The sequence below is a fragment of the Myxine glutinosa genome, chromosome 7 (genome assembly GCF_964187855.1).
Source record: "Myxine glutinosa chromosome 7, kmMyxGlut1.1, whole genome shotgun sequence".
Lineage (NCBI taxonomy): Eukaryota > Metazoa > Chordata > Myxini > Myxiniformes > Myxinidae > Myxine > Myxine glutinosa.
In genome coordinates, this window is record NC_136267.1 from 47389979 (window position 1) to 47409397 (window position 19419).

The 19419-nt window shown below is 43.3% G+C and overlaps 1 protein-coding gene across 2 annotated transcripts in view; it reads right to left on the reverse strand.

Annotated features, from left to right (window-relative positions):
* The window catches only part of LOC137417009 (uncharacterized), a 93331-nt gene that overhangs the window by 55598 nt on the left and 18314 nt on the right, over positions 1–19419 (reverse strand). For both annotated transcript variants that reach the window (XM_078781646.1, XM_078781645.1), the window contains exons 13-14: positions 13874–14116; positions 9011–9167 (exon numbers count right to left, since the gene is read on the reverse strand). In XM_078781646.1, the coding sequence (XP_078637772.1) occupies positions 9011–9167; positions 13874–14116 (400 nt within the window). The remainder of the gene's footprint in view (positions 1–9010; positions 9168–13873; positions 14117–19419) is intronic.

Genomic DNA, 19419 nt, shown 5'->3' on the forward strand with positions numbered 1-19419 from the left:
TTAATATGGAATATTTCTTTTTTCTTGACTTGGGTTTACTTTCTTAACTCAGTATATCAATCTAGTGAGTTTCTTTTACACTTTGGTGATTTATTTGTTAAAAGAACCATGTCACTGATTGTCTGTCGCAGCAAGAAGTCAACAACAGGATTATATCACAGGTGGCGTGGCAAAATGTACGGACAGGTGCATTTGATGATTGGCTTCACAGTCGGGTATACAAGGGTTGTTGCGTTCTGTATTAGTGGAAAACAACTGCTGCACGTCTCCAAAAGTTATTGCCACTTCCTCTGGAGATGGTCCGTCAACTCGACAATGCTGTTTGTCATGGAGTGGTGGCTTTACGAAATTACGGCATGAAACAGCGTGCTATTGCTCAGCAGTATTGCATCACTCAAGGTCAGGTGTCATATATCCTGAAACGAAATGCTCAGAGGGGTGTCCCTACTCCAATACCGAGGCCAGGACGTACCCACAGAACCACAAGGAGGGATGATCGCCAGCTGCACCGGTTAGTCCGCAATGGCCGTGCCAAGTCAGCTAATCGGCTTAGGGCTGAGGGGCAGCAACTGACAAATGTGCCTGTATCCAGAAGGCTAGTCAACCAACAACTGGTTCAAGCAGGCTATTGTGCCAGGCGTCCCCTGAGAAAGCCACACCTGACCAGACAACACCGTCAGTGCCGATTGCAGTGGGCCAGAGAGCACCGTCAATGGCAGCCAGGACACTGGAATCACATGATCTTCAGTGACGAGTCTAGATTTCTGGTCTATCGTCAAGATGGCCGCGTCCGAGTGTGCAGACAAGTGCATGAAGCCTACAACAAAGATTGAATAGTGCCAAGAGTCGAAGCTGGAGGTGGTGGGGTGACCGTTTGGGCTGCTTTTCATGCAGGGGGCAAAACTGACCTGGTTGTTCTGAATGGAAACCTGAACCAGTTCAAGCACAGGGCCATTCTGGAAGAAACATTGCTTCCATTTGCTCGTGCAGCCTTTCGAAGAAACTTTGTCTTCCAAGATGACAATGCACGGCCTCATCGTGCTCGCATGATCCAACACTTTCTTGCTGACCGTGGTGTAGAGCATATGGAGTGGCCTGCCATGTCCCCGGATATGAATCCGATAGAGAACTTGTGGGCAGAACTAACGTGTCAAATCGACCACTTGGACCAGCAGCCGACCTCTGTGCGTGAATTGCAGCAGGCTATTGTCACTGCATGGCAAGCGATTCCTGTCCAAACCTTGGCAAATCTCTTGAACAGCATGCCTCAATGTGTACGTGCTCTCCTGAATGCTCGTGGGGGTTACACGAAGTACTGAACTGTAATTTTACTGTCCGTAATCCCAGTCGTAATTTAACTTTTGTTTTTGTTATAAAAAAAATTTGGCTAATGTGCAAAATAAAGAGATACTTCTGGAAAACGTACAGAAGTTTAACACAGTACTGTCCATGAATTGAGTTCGATATCAGTTTACATCACTTTCAAGGATCAATTTATTTGTTTCGAAATGTCAAATGTGTTTTTTGTTTCTTTTAAAGGTCACATTAACAAAATCTAGAATAATTTCAACATAATTCCAATGAACTTTTGGTTCTAAGACATCTTGAAAAGTAAGTTCACCCCCACAAAAAAAAGATTCCATATTAAATGCCAAGTCTGTATATATATATATATATATATATATATATATATATATATATATATACATACGCATATACAGCATATACAGTGCGTATCAAAAAAATCCTCAACTTTCCATTGATACCTTCCATGCATCATTGTGGTTGCACATGACCGAGTACATATTCATTGAAAATGACAAGTTCAAATCGCATTTTTTCAAGTTTGGCTTATCGGTGCAAGACAGTTTTAAATGGACGCATTACTTGTCGATTGCCAAGTTGATTATGTAAAATTGTTAAGCTGGTCTGGTAATCGTCGGTTGCATCATCCTTTGTTTAAGATGGGTATTTAAGATGGGCCTACAGTGTATGTGTTTAAAGACAGCCTAATTCATTGAAAAGATGGTTCAACTTACGACTGAACAGGGAACCTTCGTGGTTACAACCTTTCACCAAACTGGAAGTTTGCAGCGAACGCGTGATGCGTACAGGGAACGTTTCCCAGAACAGGAGCCTCCAGCAGCCAAAACCATCTGGGCGAATGTTAGAAAATACCAAGAGAATGGCACTAGCCTCAACCGCAACATTGAGAATTCTGGTAGGAGGCACACTGGGTGATTGAAAATGAACATTGCAGCAGTAAGGCAGCAAGTTTTGGAGCATCCTAGGGATACCAGCGCAAGACAAAATGGGACGGGATTGCCTTCAGCAACATTCAACCGAATCACAAGACTGGAGCTCCACCAACATCCATATTGGATTCACAACTGGCATCAACTTACGCCAGGGGATTTTGCCAGGAGGCTGGTGCTTGCCAGATGGTTGATAGCACGTTGCGAAGCAGATGTCAATTTCCTGCGGTATCTCTTTATCGGCGATGAGGCTGCTTTCGCCATGGACGGCAAGATCAATACCCATAATGTTCTTGAATATGCACTGACAGGACAACCCCCAGAATTTAATTTGGACACCAACATGAATCGACAAAAGTGGACTGTTTGGTTGGGACTTTGTGGAAGTCGTCAGGTGATCAGACCATTTTTCTTTCAAAGGAATGTCAATGGTAACAGGTATCTGCAGATGATCAATGATGACGTTTTACCACAGCTGGAGGAGAACTTTGAGAGACAGGTTTGTGGTGTCTTCAGATATCTCTGGTGGGCCCAAGACGGCGCCCCAGCACATCGTCTTATCGCTGTCCGAGATCGACTGAGGGAACTCTTTGGAGACCGAGTCATCACCCTCAACCATGCAGTAGAATGGCTGCCAAGATCACCTGACCTCACACCATGTGATTATTTCCTTTGGGGACATTTAAAGAACAAGGTGTTTGTAACTCCTCCCCGTGATCTTGACGAATTGCAGGGCCATATTCGACATGAAGTGGATGCTTTGCGCAATGACCCGGCTATGGTGAGACGAGCAGTTCAGGGCATGCTCTGCCGCTATGAGCTTTGTGTTGAAAGGGGAGGTGGACATGTTGAAGGTGTCGGTGCATAAATGCCAATCATTCCTGAGAAAAGTTCACATCTGACGTTCATTTTGCACCAATTATCCTGACTTGCATCGATTAGCCAAACTAGTAAAAATGCGATTTGAACTTGTCATTTTCAATGAACATGTACTCAGTCATGTGTGACAGCAATGATGCATGGAAGGTATCAATGGAAATCTGAGGATCTCCTCTTAATTAGTAAACCACATGTAAATTGTCAAAATAAATAACCTTTGCATATTAATCCCTTGAATTCGGATTACCTTTTTTTTGATACGCACTGTATATACTCGTATACATACATACACACACACACATACATATATATATATATATATATATATATATATATATATATATATATATACACATACATACACACACATACATACACACATATATATATACTAGCTTGGCTCGGCTCGCGCGTCGATACTGAGGAACGGGCTTGTTTTAGCTGAGGATAATGACTGTACCTGAGTTGCTGTGTTGTCAATATTTACACCAATTATAATGCAAACAATTATTTTGCACAAATGTATTTGTTGTGTTTGTGATATTCCATTTTTATAAACAATTTAGGTTGAAAAAATATATAAAATTCAAAAAAGAACTCAGCACATACATATGGGAGGGTTAGGTGCAGACCGGAAGTTTGGGACGATTACACCTCACCACCAAGTAATTCAAAGCACCTCACCACCAAGTAATTTAAAACACCTCACAGCCATAAAACACGTAATTAAACACCCCACCACCACGAAATTAAAAACACCTCACCACCACGTAATTCAAAACACCTCACCACCAAGTAATTTAAAACACCTCACAGCCATAAAACACGTAATAAAAACACCTCACCACCACGAAATTGAAAACACCTCACAGCCATAAAACACGTAATAAAAACACCTCACAGCCATAAACACATAATAAAAACACCTCACAGCCATAAACCACGTAGTAAAAACACCTCACCACTATTAAATTAAAAACACCTCACAGCCTTAACACACGTAATCAAAACACCTCACAGCCACGAAATTATAAACACCTCACAGCCATAAAACACGTAATAAAAACACCTCACCACCACGAAATTGAAAACACCTCACAGCCAAAAAACACGTAATAAAAACACCTCACAGCCATAAAACACGTAATAAAAACACCTCACAGCCAAAAAACACGTAATAAAAACACCTCACAGCCATAAAACACGTAATAAAAACACCCCACAGCCATAAAACACGTAATAAAAACACCTCACAGCCATAAAACATTTAATAAAAACACCTCACAGCCATAAAACATTTAATAAAAACACCTCACAGCCATAAAACACGAAATAAAAACACCTCACAGACATAAACCACGTAATAAAAACACCTCACCACCACGAAATAAAAAACACCTCACAGCCATAAAACACGTAATAAAAACACCTCACAGCAACAACAACACAACATGCATTTTAAGGCCATTTTCCCTGCTAGAGCGGGGGTTAGCCTTGCGGTCCCCATGACAATCTTCTCCATTTTGCCCTATTTTCTGCATCTCCCCTTGTTAACCCCCTTGCCCGCATTTCTTCTTCGACCATCTTTAGCCAAGTCTTTCTCGGTCTTCCCCGTCCTCTACTTCCTTCTACATTCATTTCCATCACTCTTCTCAACCAGTCACTTTCATCCTTCCTCAACACATGACCAAACCATCTCAACCTGTTCCTCTTCACAGCATGAATCACAGGCTCTATTCCCATCATCTTTCGCAATTCATCATTTGTCTTCCTCTCTCTCAACGATACTCCACACATCCACCGAACCATTTGCATTTCCACCCTTTGCAGCCTTCGTTGCTGCTCTACATTCATTACCCATGTCTCGCTCCCATAAATCATAACACTTCTCACACATGCAGCATACACCTTTCCCTTCAGCTTCAATGACACTCCCATCCTCGTCAGCACGCCAATCAGTTCCCGAAGCTTCTTCCATTCACATCTCACTCCAGCAACCGTTGCCGAGTCTGATCCACCTTCTCCATTCAGCATGTCTCCTATGTAACAAAATGTTTTCACACCTTCCAGCTTCATGCTGTCTCCAAGATCCAACTCAACATTTACTCCATCTGCAGCTCCCTCTGTGTACACCTTACATTTGAATGTAGCTGCCGCACTGGTTAATGACCCTCTCAAACCACTACATTTTTGATGAACCCATTCAGCACACATTGTACATTGAATGGAATTCACTCTGACACCCTTCCTTCACACAGCACACGGCCACTTCCCAGTTCTTTCCACCTCACCACATGCTTTACCACTTGCCATCACCTTCGTTTTTCCGATATTCACCTTCAGACCTTTTGTCTCCATACATTCCTTCCACTTGTTCCTCTTCTCCTTCAGTCCATCCATACTTTCTGCAATCGACACCAGATCATCTGCATACAACAACTCCCACGGTAAACCTTCCTTTACGTTCAGAGCCAGCACCTCCACAACAGTGACAAATAGTAGTGGACTTAGTACCGACCCCTGATGCACTCCCACCTTCACCTCAAACTCACCACTGTTCCCGTCCTTCATCCTTACAGCTGTGCGTGCTCTTTTGTACATTGCCATCACCTCTCTGATCAACCATTCCTCCACTCCTAACTTCCTCAATGCCCATGTCACTACTTCACGTGGAACCCTACCGAATGCTTTCTCCAGATCAATAAACCCAGGAAACAACTTCTTCCTCTTCTCCATGTATTTCTCCTGCAACTGCCTCACAATAAAAAGTGCGTCTGTCACTCCTCTTCCTGGCATAAATCCAAACTGCATTTCGTCAATCTTCACTTTCTTCCTTATCCTCCTCTCCAACACCCTTTCCAATACCTTCATTCCATGCTCCAATAACTTTATCGCTCGATACGAGCCACAGTCCAGAGGGCCACCTTTCCCCTTGTATAGAGGGACGAGGGTACTCAGTTCCCAATCCACTGGAATGCGGACTTCTTTCACCACCAGATTGCAGATCTCTGTCATTCTCTTCACACCCCAACTTCCTGCTGCCTTCAACATATCTCCCACAACTCCCGTCGGCCCTCCCGCTTTTCTACTCTTCATTGCTTTTATCGCTTCCTCAAATTCCTTCTCAGTTATCTTCTCTGCCGGTCCTAAAACTGGGTTACTCTCTATGTTGCCATCCCATTCATTCTCTGCATTCAACAGCATTTCCATATATCTCTTCCATCTTCCTTTAATTCCATCTGGGTCCACAACGATTAGTCCCACTTAATCCTTCAAGCAACTCACCCCCATCACATCACACCTCTCTTCCGCTATCTGCTTTGCAATCCTGAATACCGCTCTCTGACCCTCTTCAGAATCCATACTCCTTCCCACATGTCCATTTAGGTCTCCTCCTACCACAACAACTTCCTCATCTTTCACGTTTTCCATCAGCTTCTCTATTGCACACCAGAACTTGTCCTTCTCTTCATCGCTCCGACCAACCTGCGGAGCATATCCCGAGATGACGTTCACCAAGAGCTTTCCAATCATTTTCACCATCATCAACCTTTCACTTGCTCTCGTCACACTCACCACACTGTCTACAAACTCCTCAGAAAACAGGACACCAACACCATTCACCCCTTCTGGGCACCCTTGCCACACAAACTTGTATTTCTGTCCATGCCTGCCCTTCACCATTCTCACACCACTTCCCTTCCATCTCGTCTCCTGCACACAACATATGTCCACTCTTCCTCTGACCAATACTTCCACCACTTCTCCTGATCTCCCTGTCATTGTCCCTACATTCCATGTCCCAAACCTCAGAAAACGATCTCCACGTCGGGCATCAGATGTTTCGTCGTCATAAATGGAGTGATTTCCACCCTTGCTTCGATCAGGTACCCCACCTTGAGTTTTGAAGAGAGGGAGTGGGGTCCCCCACGGGGTACTTTGGGCTGTACCCTGCCCATATGTAGTTGTAATTGTCATGGTTCTCTTTTTGAGGCAATGTTTTTATGGCCGGATGCCCTTACTGACGCCAACCCTTTTAGTTGCCTCTTACGACACGCAGGGATACGGTGTACCTATTCTAAACCGGGGTACACACCGGGTGTATATATATGTATATCCTCCATATAGATATATATATATACTAGGCCCAGGAGCCTGGTGTTTGCTTAGCCATTAGGGTGCAGGCTTGGGATCCTGGGATCCTGAGTTCGAATCCCGGTCGATCGCTGAATTAATGCCAGGGGAGTTGACTCAGCCTATCATCCTTCCAAGGATGGCAAACTGGGATGAATGATCCCGGTGTGTACCCCGATTTAGAATAGGTACACCGTATCCCTGTCTGTAAGAGGCCACTAAGGGTTGGCATCAAGAAGGGCATCTGACCATAAAAACATTGCCTCAAACAGGGAACCATGATTGTCATGGGGTCCACAAGGCTAACCCCCGCTCTAGCGGAGAAAATGGCTAAAAACGATCATTCGTTCATTTACATTCGGCTCAGGCTACAGACTTTGGCATGCTCATGCAGCTGCACCATCAAATAAACTGTTCTAACCCGTCATTTGTGACGGGCTTTATACTAGTGTGTGTGTGTGTGTGTGTGTGTGTGTGTGTGTGTGTGTATGTGTATTAAAAGCAGTCAGGTCAGTCTTTCGGAACTGCCGCTCGTAACATGTAATGTAACCGAGTGCGACCTGCCGCATGGTCGGGTTGTCAACCATCAAATAAACTGCATAATATTCAGGTTTTGGAAATCTCCAAAAATATAAATTACTCGATCGCTGCTGAAGGAAAATGGTATTTGAATTGTGCAAAATCTGTGAAAAGGTCTGCTGGTAAGGCATATGACACAAATGAGTGGCCACAGGATATCCACATTAATTTGGGGATGTGTGCTCAATTTGGGGATTTGTGCCCAATTTTGGAACATGTGCTCAATATGGGGATGTGTGCTTAACAATGCTATGAAAGACCTGAGGACCCCCAATGGATGAGATATATACATTGTCCGCTGTGTAGGATAGGTTCTGTGGTCTACCTTCAGACTTTGGACTCAGACCAGGTGTATACAGAAGCAACAAATTTAAGCAACGATGTGTATATGAAAGGATTGAATTCTTGAGTTATTTGCATTAATGTATAATTTTTATATCTATTTTATATTAATAACTAGCTGAATGCACCCGGCGTTGCCCGGGTTCTTTTTGAATGAATTTGATCTTCTGTACATAGGTCTGACGCGAGCCCAGTATCGGTTAGTGCTCAATGATTCTTTGTTCTTTCTTCTGTCGGGCCCTACAAGAGAGAATTTTGAAAGCATGTGTTGCAGTCAGATATTCCTATTAAGTGCATAAGTTGTACTTCAAGAGAAATTTGAAAAGAAGAAGAAGATTTATTGCGAAATGGGCCCGGCCCGGCCGAGGCGGCCTCGACCGGCCTCGCCACCTGGCCTATAACCTTCCCGGGGCCCGTCCTGACATTTTTTGTTTCAGAGGTTTCCTCCTATCTTTCGCCATCCAGGAGATTAGCGGGTGCGGACAAACAAACAAAAACTTTCTTCCATATATATATATATGGACGCACCCATGTGGGCAATGCGTGGCGGCGATATTGGTCAGAGCGAGCGGTTCTGCAGGTATATATATATATATATATATATATATATATATATATATATATATATATATATATATATATATAAAAGAAAGTGTCTTCTATATATATATATATATATATATATATATATATATATATATATATATATATATATATATATAAGAAGAAGATAGAAGATAAAATATCTTGAGAAATTTGTTTCTCGAAGGAACGAGTCCATTCCCGATTCTTTGTAATCAACAGAGAACGAAATCGCTTACGGCAGATGTCTGGAGTGCGCCATGTGGGAAAGACGCCCGACAGGGCACAGAAGTAGCTGTACGCAGCCAGGACTGTACAAATGCATTCACAATCTCCACCGGTGTCGCAGCCGCATCCGTCACTGACACACATATCGAAGTATATCGCTGGGTCCACCTAACGGACAGTCACAAAACCCAAAAACAGTTGGCTGTTACTCAAATCAAGCACCTTTCCAGTGCAGCATGAGACAGCAGCCTGAACAGGTGACCGCAAATGGCAGAAACGGGTACATAAATCCACTACATGAAAATAAACCATCTCGAATCATCCGTACATCTGCAGCCATATTATTGCAAATCAACATGAGCAGTAAATATTCATTTTTTTATATATATATATTTTTGGATACAGAATCGAGGCTCGTGAAAGAGCTAACATTTATCACACAAACAAATCAAACAGACAAACAAACAAAGTATATAAAAAGGGGAGTGGTAGACAAGATGAGGAGAGGAGTGGAAGCACATAAACACAACATTTGAGAGCAGAGACATCGGGAATGTGTGGGAGGGAGAGGGCTTGGGGGGAGGCGGCGTGGGAAGGGGCTTGGGGGGGGGGGGGTGGGAGAAGTATAAACACAAGGACACCAAGGACTTCCAGCAAAGAAGTTGGTACTTCAAAAAAGTGGAATTGGGGTGGAATTAGCGGGGGTAGAAAAGATCAAGGTTTTGCATTGGGGAAGATAAGAGATGGTGGTGAACATTTGTTTTAAAGACCTGGAGGGAGGGGTGGGATTGAAGAGAGTGAGGGAGTTTGTTCCAGAGGCGGGAGAAAAGATGAATGAAGGAGTGAAGGTGAGCAGAGAGTCTTGATTTTGGCAGTTTAACCATAAGAGGGTTGCAGGCAGATGTTGTGCGATCTGTAGGAATATTTGGGGGACAGAGCCCAGAGAGAGCTGGAGGAGCAAGGCCGGAGAGGAGTCGGTAGAAGACGGAAAGACCACCAACCTGCCTGCGGTGAGTAAGTGAGAGGCCCTCGGAGATAGCATCATCGCGGGAGATTCCAATGATTCTGAATGCTTTGGTTTCAACAGCGTGAAGACGAGCTAGGTGTGAAGCAGGAGCACCAGCCCAGAGGGGAGAGCAGTATTCCATTGAGCTGCGGATGAAAGCCTTGTATGTGGTGAGGAGCTCAGGTGTGCCAAGGAAGGACTTCGCATGACGGAGGATGCCCAGTCGGCGACTGGCTTTGGAGGCCAGATTTGAAATGTGGTTTTCCCAGGAAAGATCATGGCAGATAGTGAGACCCAAAAGCTTGAGTAACAGAACTTCTTGGAGAGGATTATTCAGAAAGTGGATGGGAGGGTTGTCCAGTCGGTCTTTTCGGAGAGACATCGTAAGAGTGTGAGATTTGTCAGGATTGAAAGACATGTTCCACTTGTTTGCCCAGTCTGTGATTTTGTCCAGGTCTGCAGAGAGTGAGGAGGCTGCAGACTGCCAATCTGAGGGATGAGGAATGGAGCGGCAGAGAGTGGAGTCATCTTGGTGACGACAATTTTGGTTAATGAAATAATGAAAGACACCAATTTTGGTTAGGGTTATGTATGGAGCGTCTAATTATTACGTAAACATGTGGCACAATTTTTTTCAGCTCTCCCTCTTCCCACCCCTTATGCTCATTATTTATGTTCCACACCCACTCTAGCCCTGTTGCTCTAAACATTCTCTCTCTAATCATATTATTTCTAAAATTTAACTTTCATTTTTCAGAATTTTGTGACAACCTTGTGAATAAAGGACATATGGTCCCTTACTTGTCCCATGCTTTGACATCTTCCTCTTTCATAAACTTAACGTCACCAAGATGTTTTTAGTGCTCCAAAGACAAAAAAAAGTCCTAATATGGTGAGTCTTGAGTGAATGGGGGATGATTTGGAACTTCTCAACCCATCTCTATTACAGTAGCAATGATCAAATTTGTCATGTGAGGACGATCATTATCATGCAATGAAGTCATGCCATGGGATAGGATGCCTGGCCTTCGTCTGCATAATCCTCGTCGTCTCACTTCATTTAAGCCACTTACATTGTAGTGCACATTGATGGTTTCACCACGTTCAATAAATTGTGTATTAATTAAACCGCTGTGTAAAAAAATCTAATCGGTCTAAAAACACGATTCCGGTAATTTTTTTTCACTGATAGCTGAATTTTTTAATTGTCTTTTGATGGTTAGAATCAAGCTTGTCTTCACTCCACGCTCTCTTTGACTCTTATATTTTAATTAAGGGACAGGGTCTCATGACGTATCACGATCATATTCAATAAACCATCTACCTCCCTTTGCTGGCGCTCCAGAATCTTTGTTGCAATGGCCACACAAGTGGCCTTTTGATTCAATGCGAGGTCATTTGGTATCCGTTTCCACACTTTGCACACCAATGTCTTGTGCACAGTGCAGCAGTTCTGCAAAGTTTATCTCTTACATGAGCCTCGACATCTGCAGAGAAAACGACAACGGTACTCGGTGGAGAGCATACCCCTGCCAGGCTGAAGTTTGTTTTGTATCCCAATGATAGGCCGGATCTGGATTCGGACCTGAACCAAAATCTAATCGGCTTGTTTTTGTCACCTAACCAACTCATCCATCAAGTTTAGTTACAACTCATCCATAACTTTTTTAAATATCACGTTATATATCGCTTTTTGCCCAATTCCTCAATGGTGAAGAATGACTTCGAAATTAAATAATTCTCGTATCCGAATCCATATGCAGATCTTTACCAAAATCTAATCGATTCGTCCTTGTCATGCACCCAATCGGTACACCAAGTTTCCTACAAATCCATCTATAACTTTTTGAGATATACTGCTATGTATCCGCTTTAGCCCTATCACTCAATGGTGAAGCATCACGAAAAAATTAAATAATTCTCGTATCCGAATCCATTAGCAGATCTTTACCAAAATCTAATCGATTCGTCCTTGTCATGCACCCAATCGGTACACCAAGTTTCGTCCAAATCCATCTGTAACTTTTTGAGGTATACTGCTATGTATCCGTTTTAGCCCTATCACTCAATGAATGGTGAAGCATCACGAAAAAATTAAATAATTCTCGTATCCGAATCCATTAGCAGATCTTTACCAAAATCTAATCGATTCGTCCTTGTCATGCACCCAATCGGTACACCAAGTTTCGTCCAAATCCATCTATAACTTTTTGAGATATACTGCTATGTATCCGCTTTAGCCCGATCACTCAATGGTGAAGCATCACGAAAAAATTAAATAATTCTCGTATCCGAATCCATTAGCAGATCTTTACCAAAATCTAATCGATTCGTCCTTGTCATGCACCCAATCGGTACACCAAGTTTCGTCCAAATCCATCTGTAACTTTTTGAGGTTTCTGCTATGTATCCGTTTTAGCCCTATCACTCAATGGTGAAGCATCACGAAAAAATTAAATAATTCTCGTATCCGAATCCATTAGCAGATCTTTACCAAAATCTAATCGATTCGTCCTTGTCATGCACCCAATCGGTACACCAAGTTTCGTCCAAATCCATCTATAACTTTTTGAGATATACTGCTATGTATCCGTTTTAGCCCTATCACTCAATGGTGAAGCATCACGAAAAAATTAAATAATTCTCGTATCCGAATCCATTAGCAGATCTTTACCAAAATCTAATCGATTCGTCCATGTCATGCACCCAATCGGTACACCAAGTTTCGTCCAAATCCATCTATAACTTTTTGAGATATACTGCTATGTATCCGCTTTAGCCCGATCACTCAATGGTGAAGCATCACGAAAAAATTAAATAATTCTCGTATCCGAATCCATTAGCAGATCTTTACCAAAATCTAATCGATTCGTCCTTGTCATGCACCCAATCGGTACACCAAGTTTCGTCCAAATCCATCTATAACGTTTTGAGGTATACTGCTATGTATCCGTTTTAGCCCTATCACTCAATGGTGAAGCATCACGAAAAAATTAAATAATTCTCGTATCCGAATCCATTAGCAGATCTTTACCAAAATCTAATCGATTCGTCCTTGTCATGCACCCAATCGGTACACCAAGGTTCGTCCAAATCCATCTATAACTTTTTGAGATATACTGCTATGTATCCGTTTTAGCCCGATCACTCAATGGTGAAGCATCACTTTTAAAAATCTACTAGAAGGATCCGAATCCGGATCTTCACAAAAATCTAATCATTTCGTCCTTGTCACATACACTACCTCTCTGCCAAATTTCGTCCACAACTTTTTGAAATATCTTGTTCGCAGACAAACAAACAAAAAGACAGACAGACAGGTGTGAAAACATAACCTCCATCCACCTTTGGTGGCGTAGGTAACAAAATCTGTCCAACACGTTTATTGTTTGCCTGAGTGACAGCATTTGGTTGCAGTTGAGAATGCTCAAGATTGCTCACCAATTTATGACCATTTTTTCACTCGGTCTACCATTTGGTCACTCAATTATCTGAAAGGCAAACTGCCAAATTGTGCAGTTTCCTATGATTTCATATGGTTTGACGTTTTCCTTCACAATAAACATAATAATACTGTTTCGTCCACAACTTTGACTGTTCCACACCTCACGTGACTTTTGGCTGTCATTTTGGTTTACCCAGAATACGTTAGGCAGTGATTTCGTCACTTCCTGCCTAACTGTTTCACAATAGTTGATCATTACACAAAATATCAGAATTTAACTATTATTTTCACATGTTCGACAGTAAAATATACATTTTTATATGTAGTACAATAAAGTGTTCAAGGACTCTCATATAATGAAAAAAAGCTCTGAATAATTATTAGAAACAACTACAGAGAGAAGTAAATGACAGATTGGCTCACCAGCGCATGGCATGGCTTGAAGGTTTCGCTGTAGAGAATTATACAGCGTCGCTCAGCCCAAGGTCTGCGTTCTTGATTAATGAAACATGGATCCTTCGTGGCATTCACTTCCGGGCAAGAGTTCTGATCAGCCGCCCAGCTGTTACCAAAGTCTAATGCGCTGGTCACTGTTCCCAGAGTGTTCTGTACGAAGTCATTTTGTGCATCTCCATCAAAGTTCCCACATAAGCCACACAGTCGACCCTGCATGGTTGGAATATGAAGTGTCAAAATCAAACTTACCCCTCTTTTTAGGTATTGTAGAGAACATACATACATTTTCAAGTGATGAAAAGCTCTACATTGTGGTCCAGACCACCATGTAATCTATATCAATATATAATGGAGCAAGTGTTTGTATGTCTACTCTATACCCATTGGTTGGACAGCTGGCCTGGCACCACCCACAATTGTAACCTGAAAAAAAAATCATACATACCGCCATTTTGGTGATATGCCAAGCTGGAGACATCTTCGGAAGTGTCATACTCACAATCGCCATATCCTCCCTATAAGTTTTCCGTTCAGTGTAAAACAACCTGAACGACTATTAAAATGACCGTTACATATCGAAAGGTTGGAGTGATCGGCACCATGAGCCGTGTGAAAGTGACAGTACGTATAGGCCTCAGGCATCAGGACTTAGCTTCAAGCATCTGGTGTCAGCCTATGGGCCAGTGCAATTGCAATTGTCTGAGCTATATAACCACGATATATTATATATATACACATATTCAGTATGGAAGCTTTGTTTTCATGTGGGTAACCCGGTTAATTTATATTTTTGGGAGCGATCAAGGCAGTGATTCATCGCCTATACACAGCCCAAGTAAAGGAATATGTCGGAAGAATGTGTTTCACACTTGGAACAAGATCACCTGTAGGATGGGTACTCTGTTAGTAGATCTAATCATATAGACTGCCAAATAAAATGATAGGGTGTAAGACACTTGGGTGCAGACAGCTTGGGTGCAGACAGTGATTTCAGACATAAGGTTTTAAGGTCCAATGCAAAATTGTTTAAACAAAATCAAGTCATCACCCAGCTGATGGTTTTGATTTTCAATTGCCAGCTCTTCATGACAAATTACTTCCAGTGGCTGCTTTTGATATTACAGGTTACACTGTCTTCCCCAGACTCTTTCCTTGTTTCTCTCCCATATTCTTGTCCAACAAGTCACAAGCCTTCCTTTGCTTTCCTGCTTCCTTGTTTATGGGTTTCCCATCCTTTTTCAATTTGACCTAATGAATCTCTGCAATTTTTTTTAACCAAGGAGTTTATCAGTGTCTGTTGTTGCACCTTACTTATGCTTACAATCCTCCTTTTAATACATAGGTTAAGACTCAGGGAAAAGCAGAACAACAGAACCAAAGGTGAGAAGAAGTGGAAACATCTGGACAAGAATGCATGGGTGTACCACAACATGAATAGTAAAGCACAGAGGTAGCAATTTGAGAGACCATGAGGTGCAGGTGGGTTGCATCCTTGAAAGATTCCAAAGAAGAGCACAATATAATGGACTCAAACACTTTTCCATGAACCTCAATCTCTTTAAGACAATGCAATAAAATGTTTTTAATAGACGGAGTTGAGGGTCGTGGAAGAGCTAGCACACAGAACGAACCAGGACATGACAGAATGAAAAGGACAGGGGGGCAGGGAGCATACATCAACAGCAGGGTAGATGGACAAAAGAAAGGGAGAGTTGGAGGAATAAAGGACACGGGGTGAACAAGATGGATACAGGTGCAAACTCTGAATCACAGAAGTGGACAGGTAAACTGAGGAAGCAGAAACGGAACTAAATGTTTTTTGAAAAGGAATTGAAAAAAAAATGAAGACGAGGGTGATGTAGCAGGGGAAAATCTCTGCAGGGAGGAGTGGGATTGAACAGACTGAGGAGGATAATTCCACAGGAGGGAAAAAGTGGAACAAATTAGTGGAGATTAATAGCGAGTCTGGACTTATGGGGATGTTGCCAGCGGGGGGGTCAATGGCAGACCACGTGCCCCTTGAAGCAACCGTGGAGGGCGGAGGGGTGGGGGAAGGTGGTTGGGGATAAGGAAGTCTGTCTGTGATGTGAAAATAATATGCCCGGTGACTCAGTTTCATCAGGAGATGCCAATGATTTTGAAGGCCCTGGTTTCCACAGCATCAAGCTGAGCAACGTGTGAGGCAAGAGTACCAGTATAGAGGAGAGACAATAACTCCATAAAGCTGTGGATGAAAGCCTTGTCGGTAGATAGGAGTTCAGGTGTGCCATGGATTGACTTTGCACGACCCAGTTGGCAACTGGCTTTGGAAACCAACTTAGATATGTGGTTTGCCCGAGAAAGATCACAGCTGATAGTGAGGCACAGGAGTTTGAATGACTGAACTTCTACAAGAGGCTTGTTAAGGAAGTATATGGGAGGGTTTACCAGATTATTTTATTGGAGAGACAGAGAGAAAGTGTGAGATTTGTTAGGATTGAAAGACATACACTACATGACCAAAAGTATGCGGACACCCCTTCTAATTAGTGGATTCGGCTGTTTCAGCCACACCCATTGCTGACAGGTATATATAATCAAGCACACAGCCATGCAATCTCCATAGACAAACATTGGCAGTAGAATGGGCCGTACTGAAGAGCTCAGTGACTTTCAACGTGGCACCGTCATAAGATGCCACCTTTCCAACAAGTCAGTTCGTTAAATTTCTGCCCTGCTATAGCTGCCCCGGTCAACGATAAGTGCTGTTATTGTGAAGTGGAAACGTCTAGGAGCAACAAAATCTCAGCCGCGAAGTGATAGGCCACACAAGCTCAAAGAACGGGACCGCCAAGTGCTGAAGAGCGTAAAAATCGTCTCTCATGGGTTGCACCACTCACTACTGCGTTCCAAACGGCCTCTGGAAGCAATGTCAGCACAACAACTGCTTGGCGGGAGCTTCATGAAAAGGATTTCTATCGCCGAGCAGCCGCACACAAGCCTAAGATCAACATGTGCAATGCCAAGCGTCGGCTGGAGTGGTGTAAAGCTCACTGCCAAATTGCTTGCTTTTCTTTCATTGACAGTTCTCTAGACTCCATGTTTGTTTATGTCTACTATCTCCAGAGGCAGACTCGCAAAGAAAAAGCTAAGGCTAAAACCAAGACTGGACATTCACAGCTCTTTTATGTGTGAACAATCCATGCAACAAGAAACATCTGTCAGTCATTTGTTCCAATACTTATACTTACCTAAAATGAGGGGACTGAACATAAAAAAGTGTTATTAGTCTACAATGGTAAAACATATGCATAGAAATACGAAGAAATAAATGTTCTGTACTCTTGCCTCATATTCATCTTTTGATCTCATATCCAAATTTCTTGAGTATACAGAAATAACAACAAATTTGAATTCACTGTTCCAACAATTGTGGAGGGCAGTGTATCTTACTAGAATTCACCAAATGTCTGTCCGTCTGTTCGAAGGTACCGCAAAAACGGCTCAACCGATCGAAACGATATTTTGTGTGGGTAATCCTGGGATCTCCAGGAGTACAAGCGTTACGCCTAAGTCCCCTGTCAGTGAAGTGATGTGAGTTGACAAAGTGGAAGACGCAAGGCGGCCATCTTGGATTTTGACGTGGTGACCCAATTTTCAATAGCATTCTCCCTTATGTGTAGATACACCCACACACCAGATTAGAAGTTAGTAGTTCGTTTATTTTTCAAGATATTTCGCTCACAATGTTCAGACATATATATGGTGGCGGCCATCTTGGATTTTGACGTGGTGACCCAATTTTGGAATAGCTTTCTTCCTTATGCCTAGATACACGCACACACCAGATTAGAAGTTGGTACTTCGCTTATTTTTCAAGATATTCCGCTCACAAGGTTCAGACATACATGGCGGCGGCCATCTTGGATTTTGACGTGGGTTGCACCCACACACCAAATTAGAATTCCGTCATTCGCTTACGCATGCACGCATGCACGTACGCACACAAGCACATACGCACGCACGCATGCACACACGGATGGACACACGGACGGAGGGGAAAACCATAGTCCCCCTTTCGCTCCGCGGTGCGACGGGGGACAAAAATAGGCTATTTAGTTTTCCCAATTTCAGCTTTGGTCTCCAGTATTCTCAGGTTTGGACTCCCGCATAACATTGACGTTCGCATAACGTTCATTGTGACGATGTTCTCATTGTGACGATGTATGTGTTCATGGTAGTGTTTGACGTGACGGTTTGAACGTAATTTCGTAATGTTTTTCGTTTCGAAATCCTTTAATGAACGTTTAATGAACGTTTAATGCCCTTCGATGTCTGGGGCCGCACGCGCACTACACTGGACGGGCCAGCGTGTATCTTGCCCTTTGCCGTAAGGCTTGGGTAAACCGCTGAGCCCCATCCGTGATGGGGACTGAGGCTTGAGACAGTGTCCTTCATTATAAGTATAATAAACGCTGTCTCCATCGATCTTGCCAAGGCCGTAACAGCCGTAACATTTAAGCTCTACATGAGAGAATTCCACATAGCTATTTGGGCGGTGAATACACGAACTGATTACTGTCTCCATCGATCGCTAACAGATCGCTGTCTCCATCGATCTTGCCAAGGCCGTAACAGCTATCGGCTCAAAATCCTTTTAACTTCTGCTTTCTCAACAATGGAAGGAGGTCCTCAATGCCAAACAGGAAATTAGAGCTGTCTCCCTTGACATATCACGTGCCTTTGATATGGTCTGGCACCCCACTCTGCTCACCAAACTCTCCTCTTTTGGTATCCATGGAAATCTCCACGCATGGCTGGCGGACTTCCTCTCTAGTCGTAGTCAACGTGTGGCCCTGAATGGGTTTCTCTCATCTCCTCTTCCTGTTCAGGCTGGAGTTCCCCAAGGCAGTGTTCTGGCCCTGTGCTTTTTCTGGTCTTCATCAATGATCTCTCTGACTCTCTTGAAAATCCTCTCTATCTCTTTGCTGATGACTCTACTCTCTGTCGCTCCAATCTTCATCCCTCAGATCGGCAGTCTGCAGCCTCCTCACTCTCTGCAGACCTGGACAAAATCACAGACTGGGCAAACAAGTGGAACATGTCTTTCAATCCTGACAAATCTCACACTCTTACGATGTCTCTCCGAAAAGACCGACTGGACAACCCTCCCATCCACTTTCTGAATAATCCTCTCCAAGAGGTTCTGTCACTCAAGCTTTTGGGTCTCACTATCTGCCATGATCTTTCCTGGGAAAACCACATTTCAAATCTGGCCTCCAAAGCCAGTCGCCGACTGGGCATCCTCCGTCGTGCGAAGTCCTTCCTTGGCACACCTGAGCTCCTCACCACATACAAGGCTTTCATCCGCAGCTCAATGGAATACTGCTCTCCCCTCTGGGCTGGTGCTCCTGCCTCACACCTAACTCGTCTTCACGCTGTTGAAACCAAAGCATTCAGAATCATTGGAATCTCCCGCGATGAAGCTAACTCCAAGGGCCTCTCACTCACTCACCGCAGGCAGGTTGGTGGTC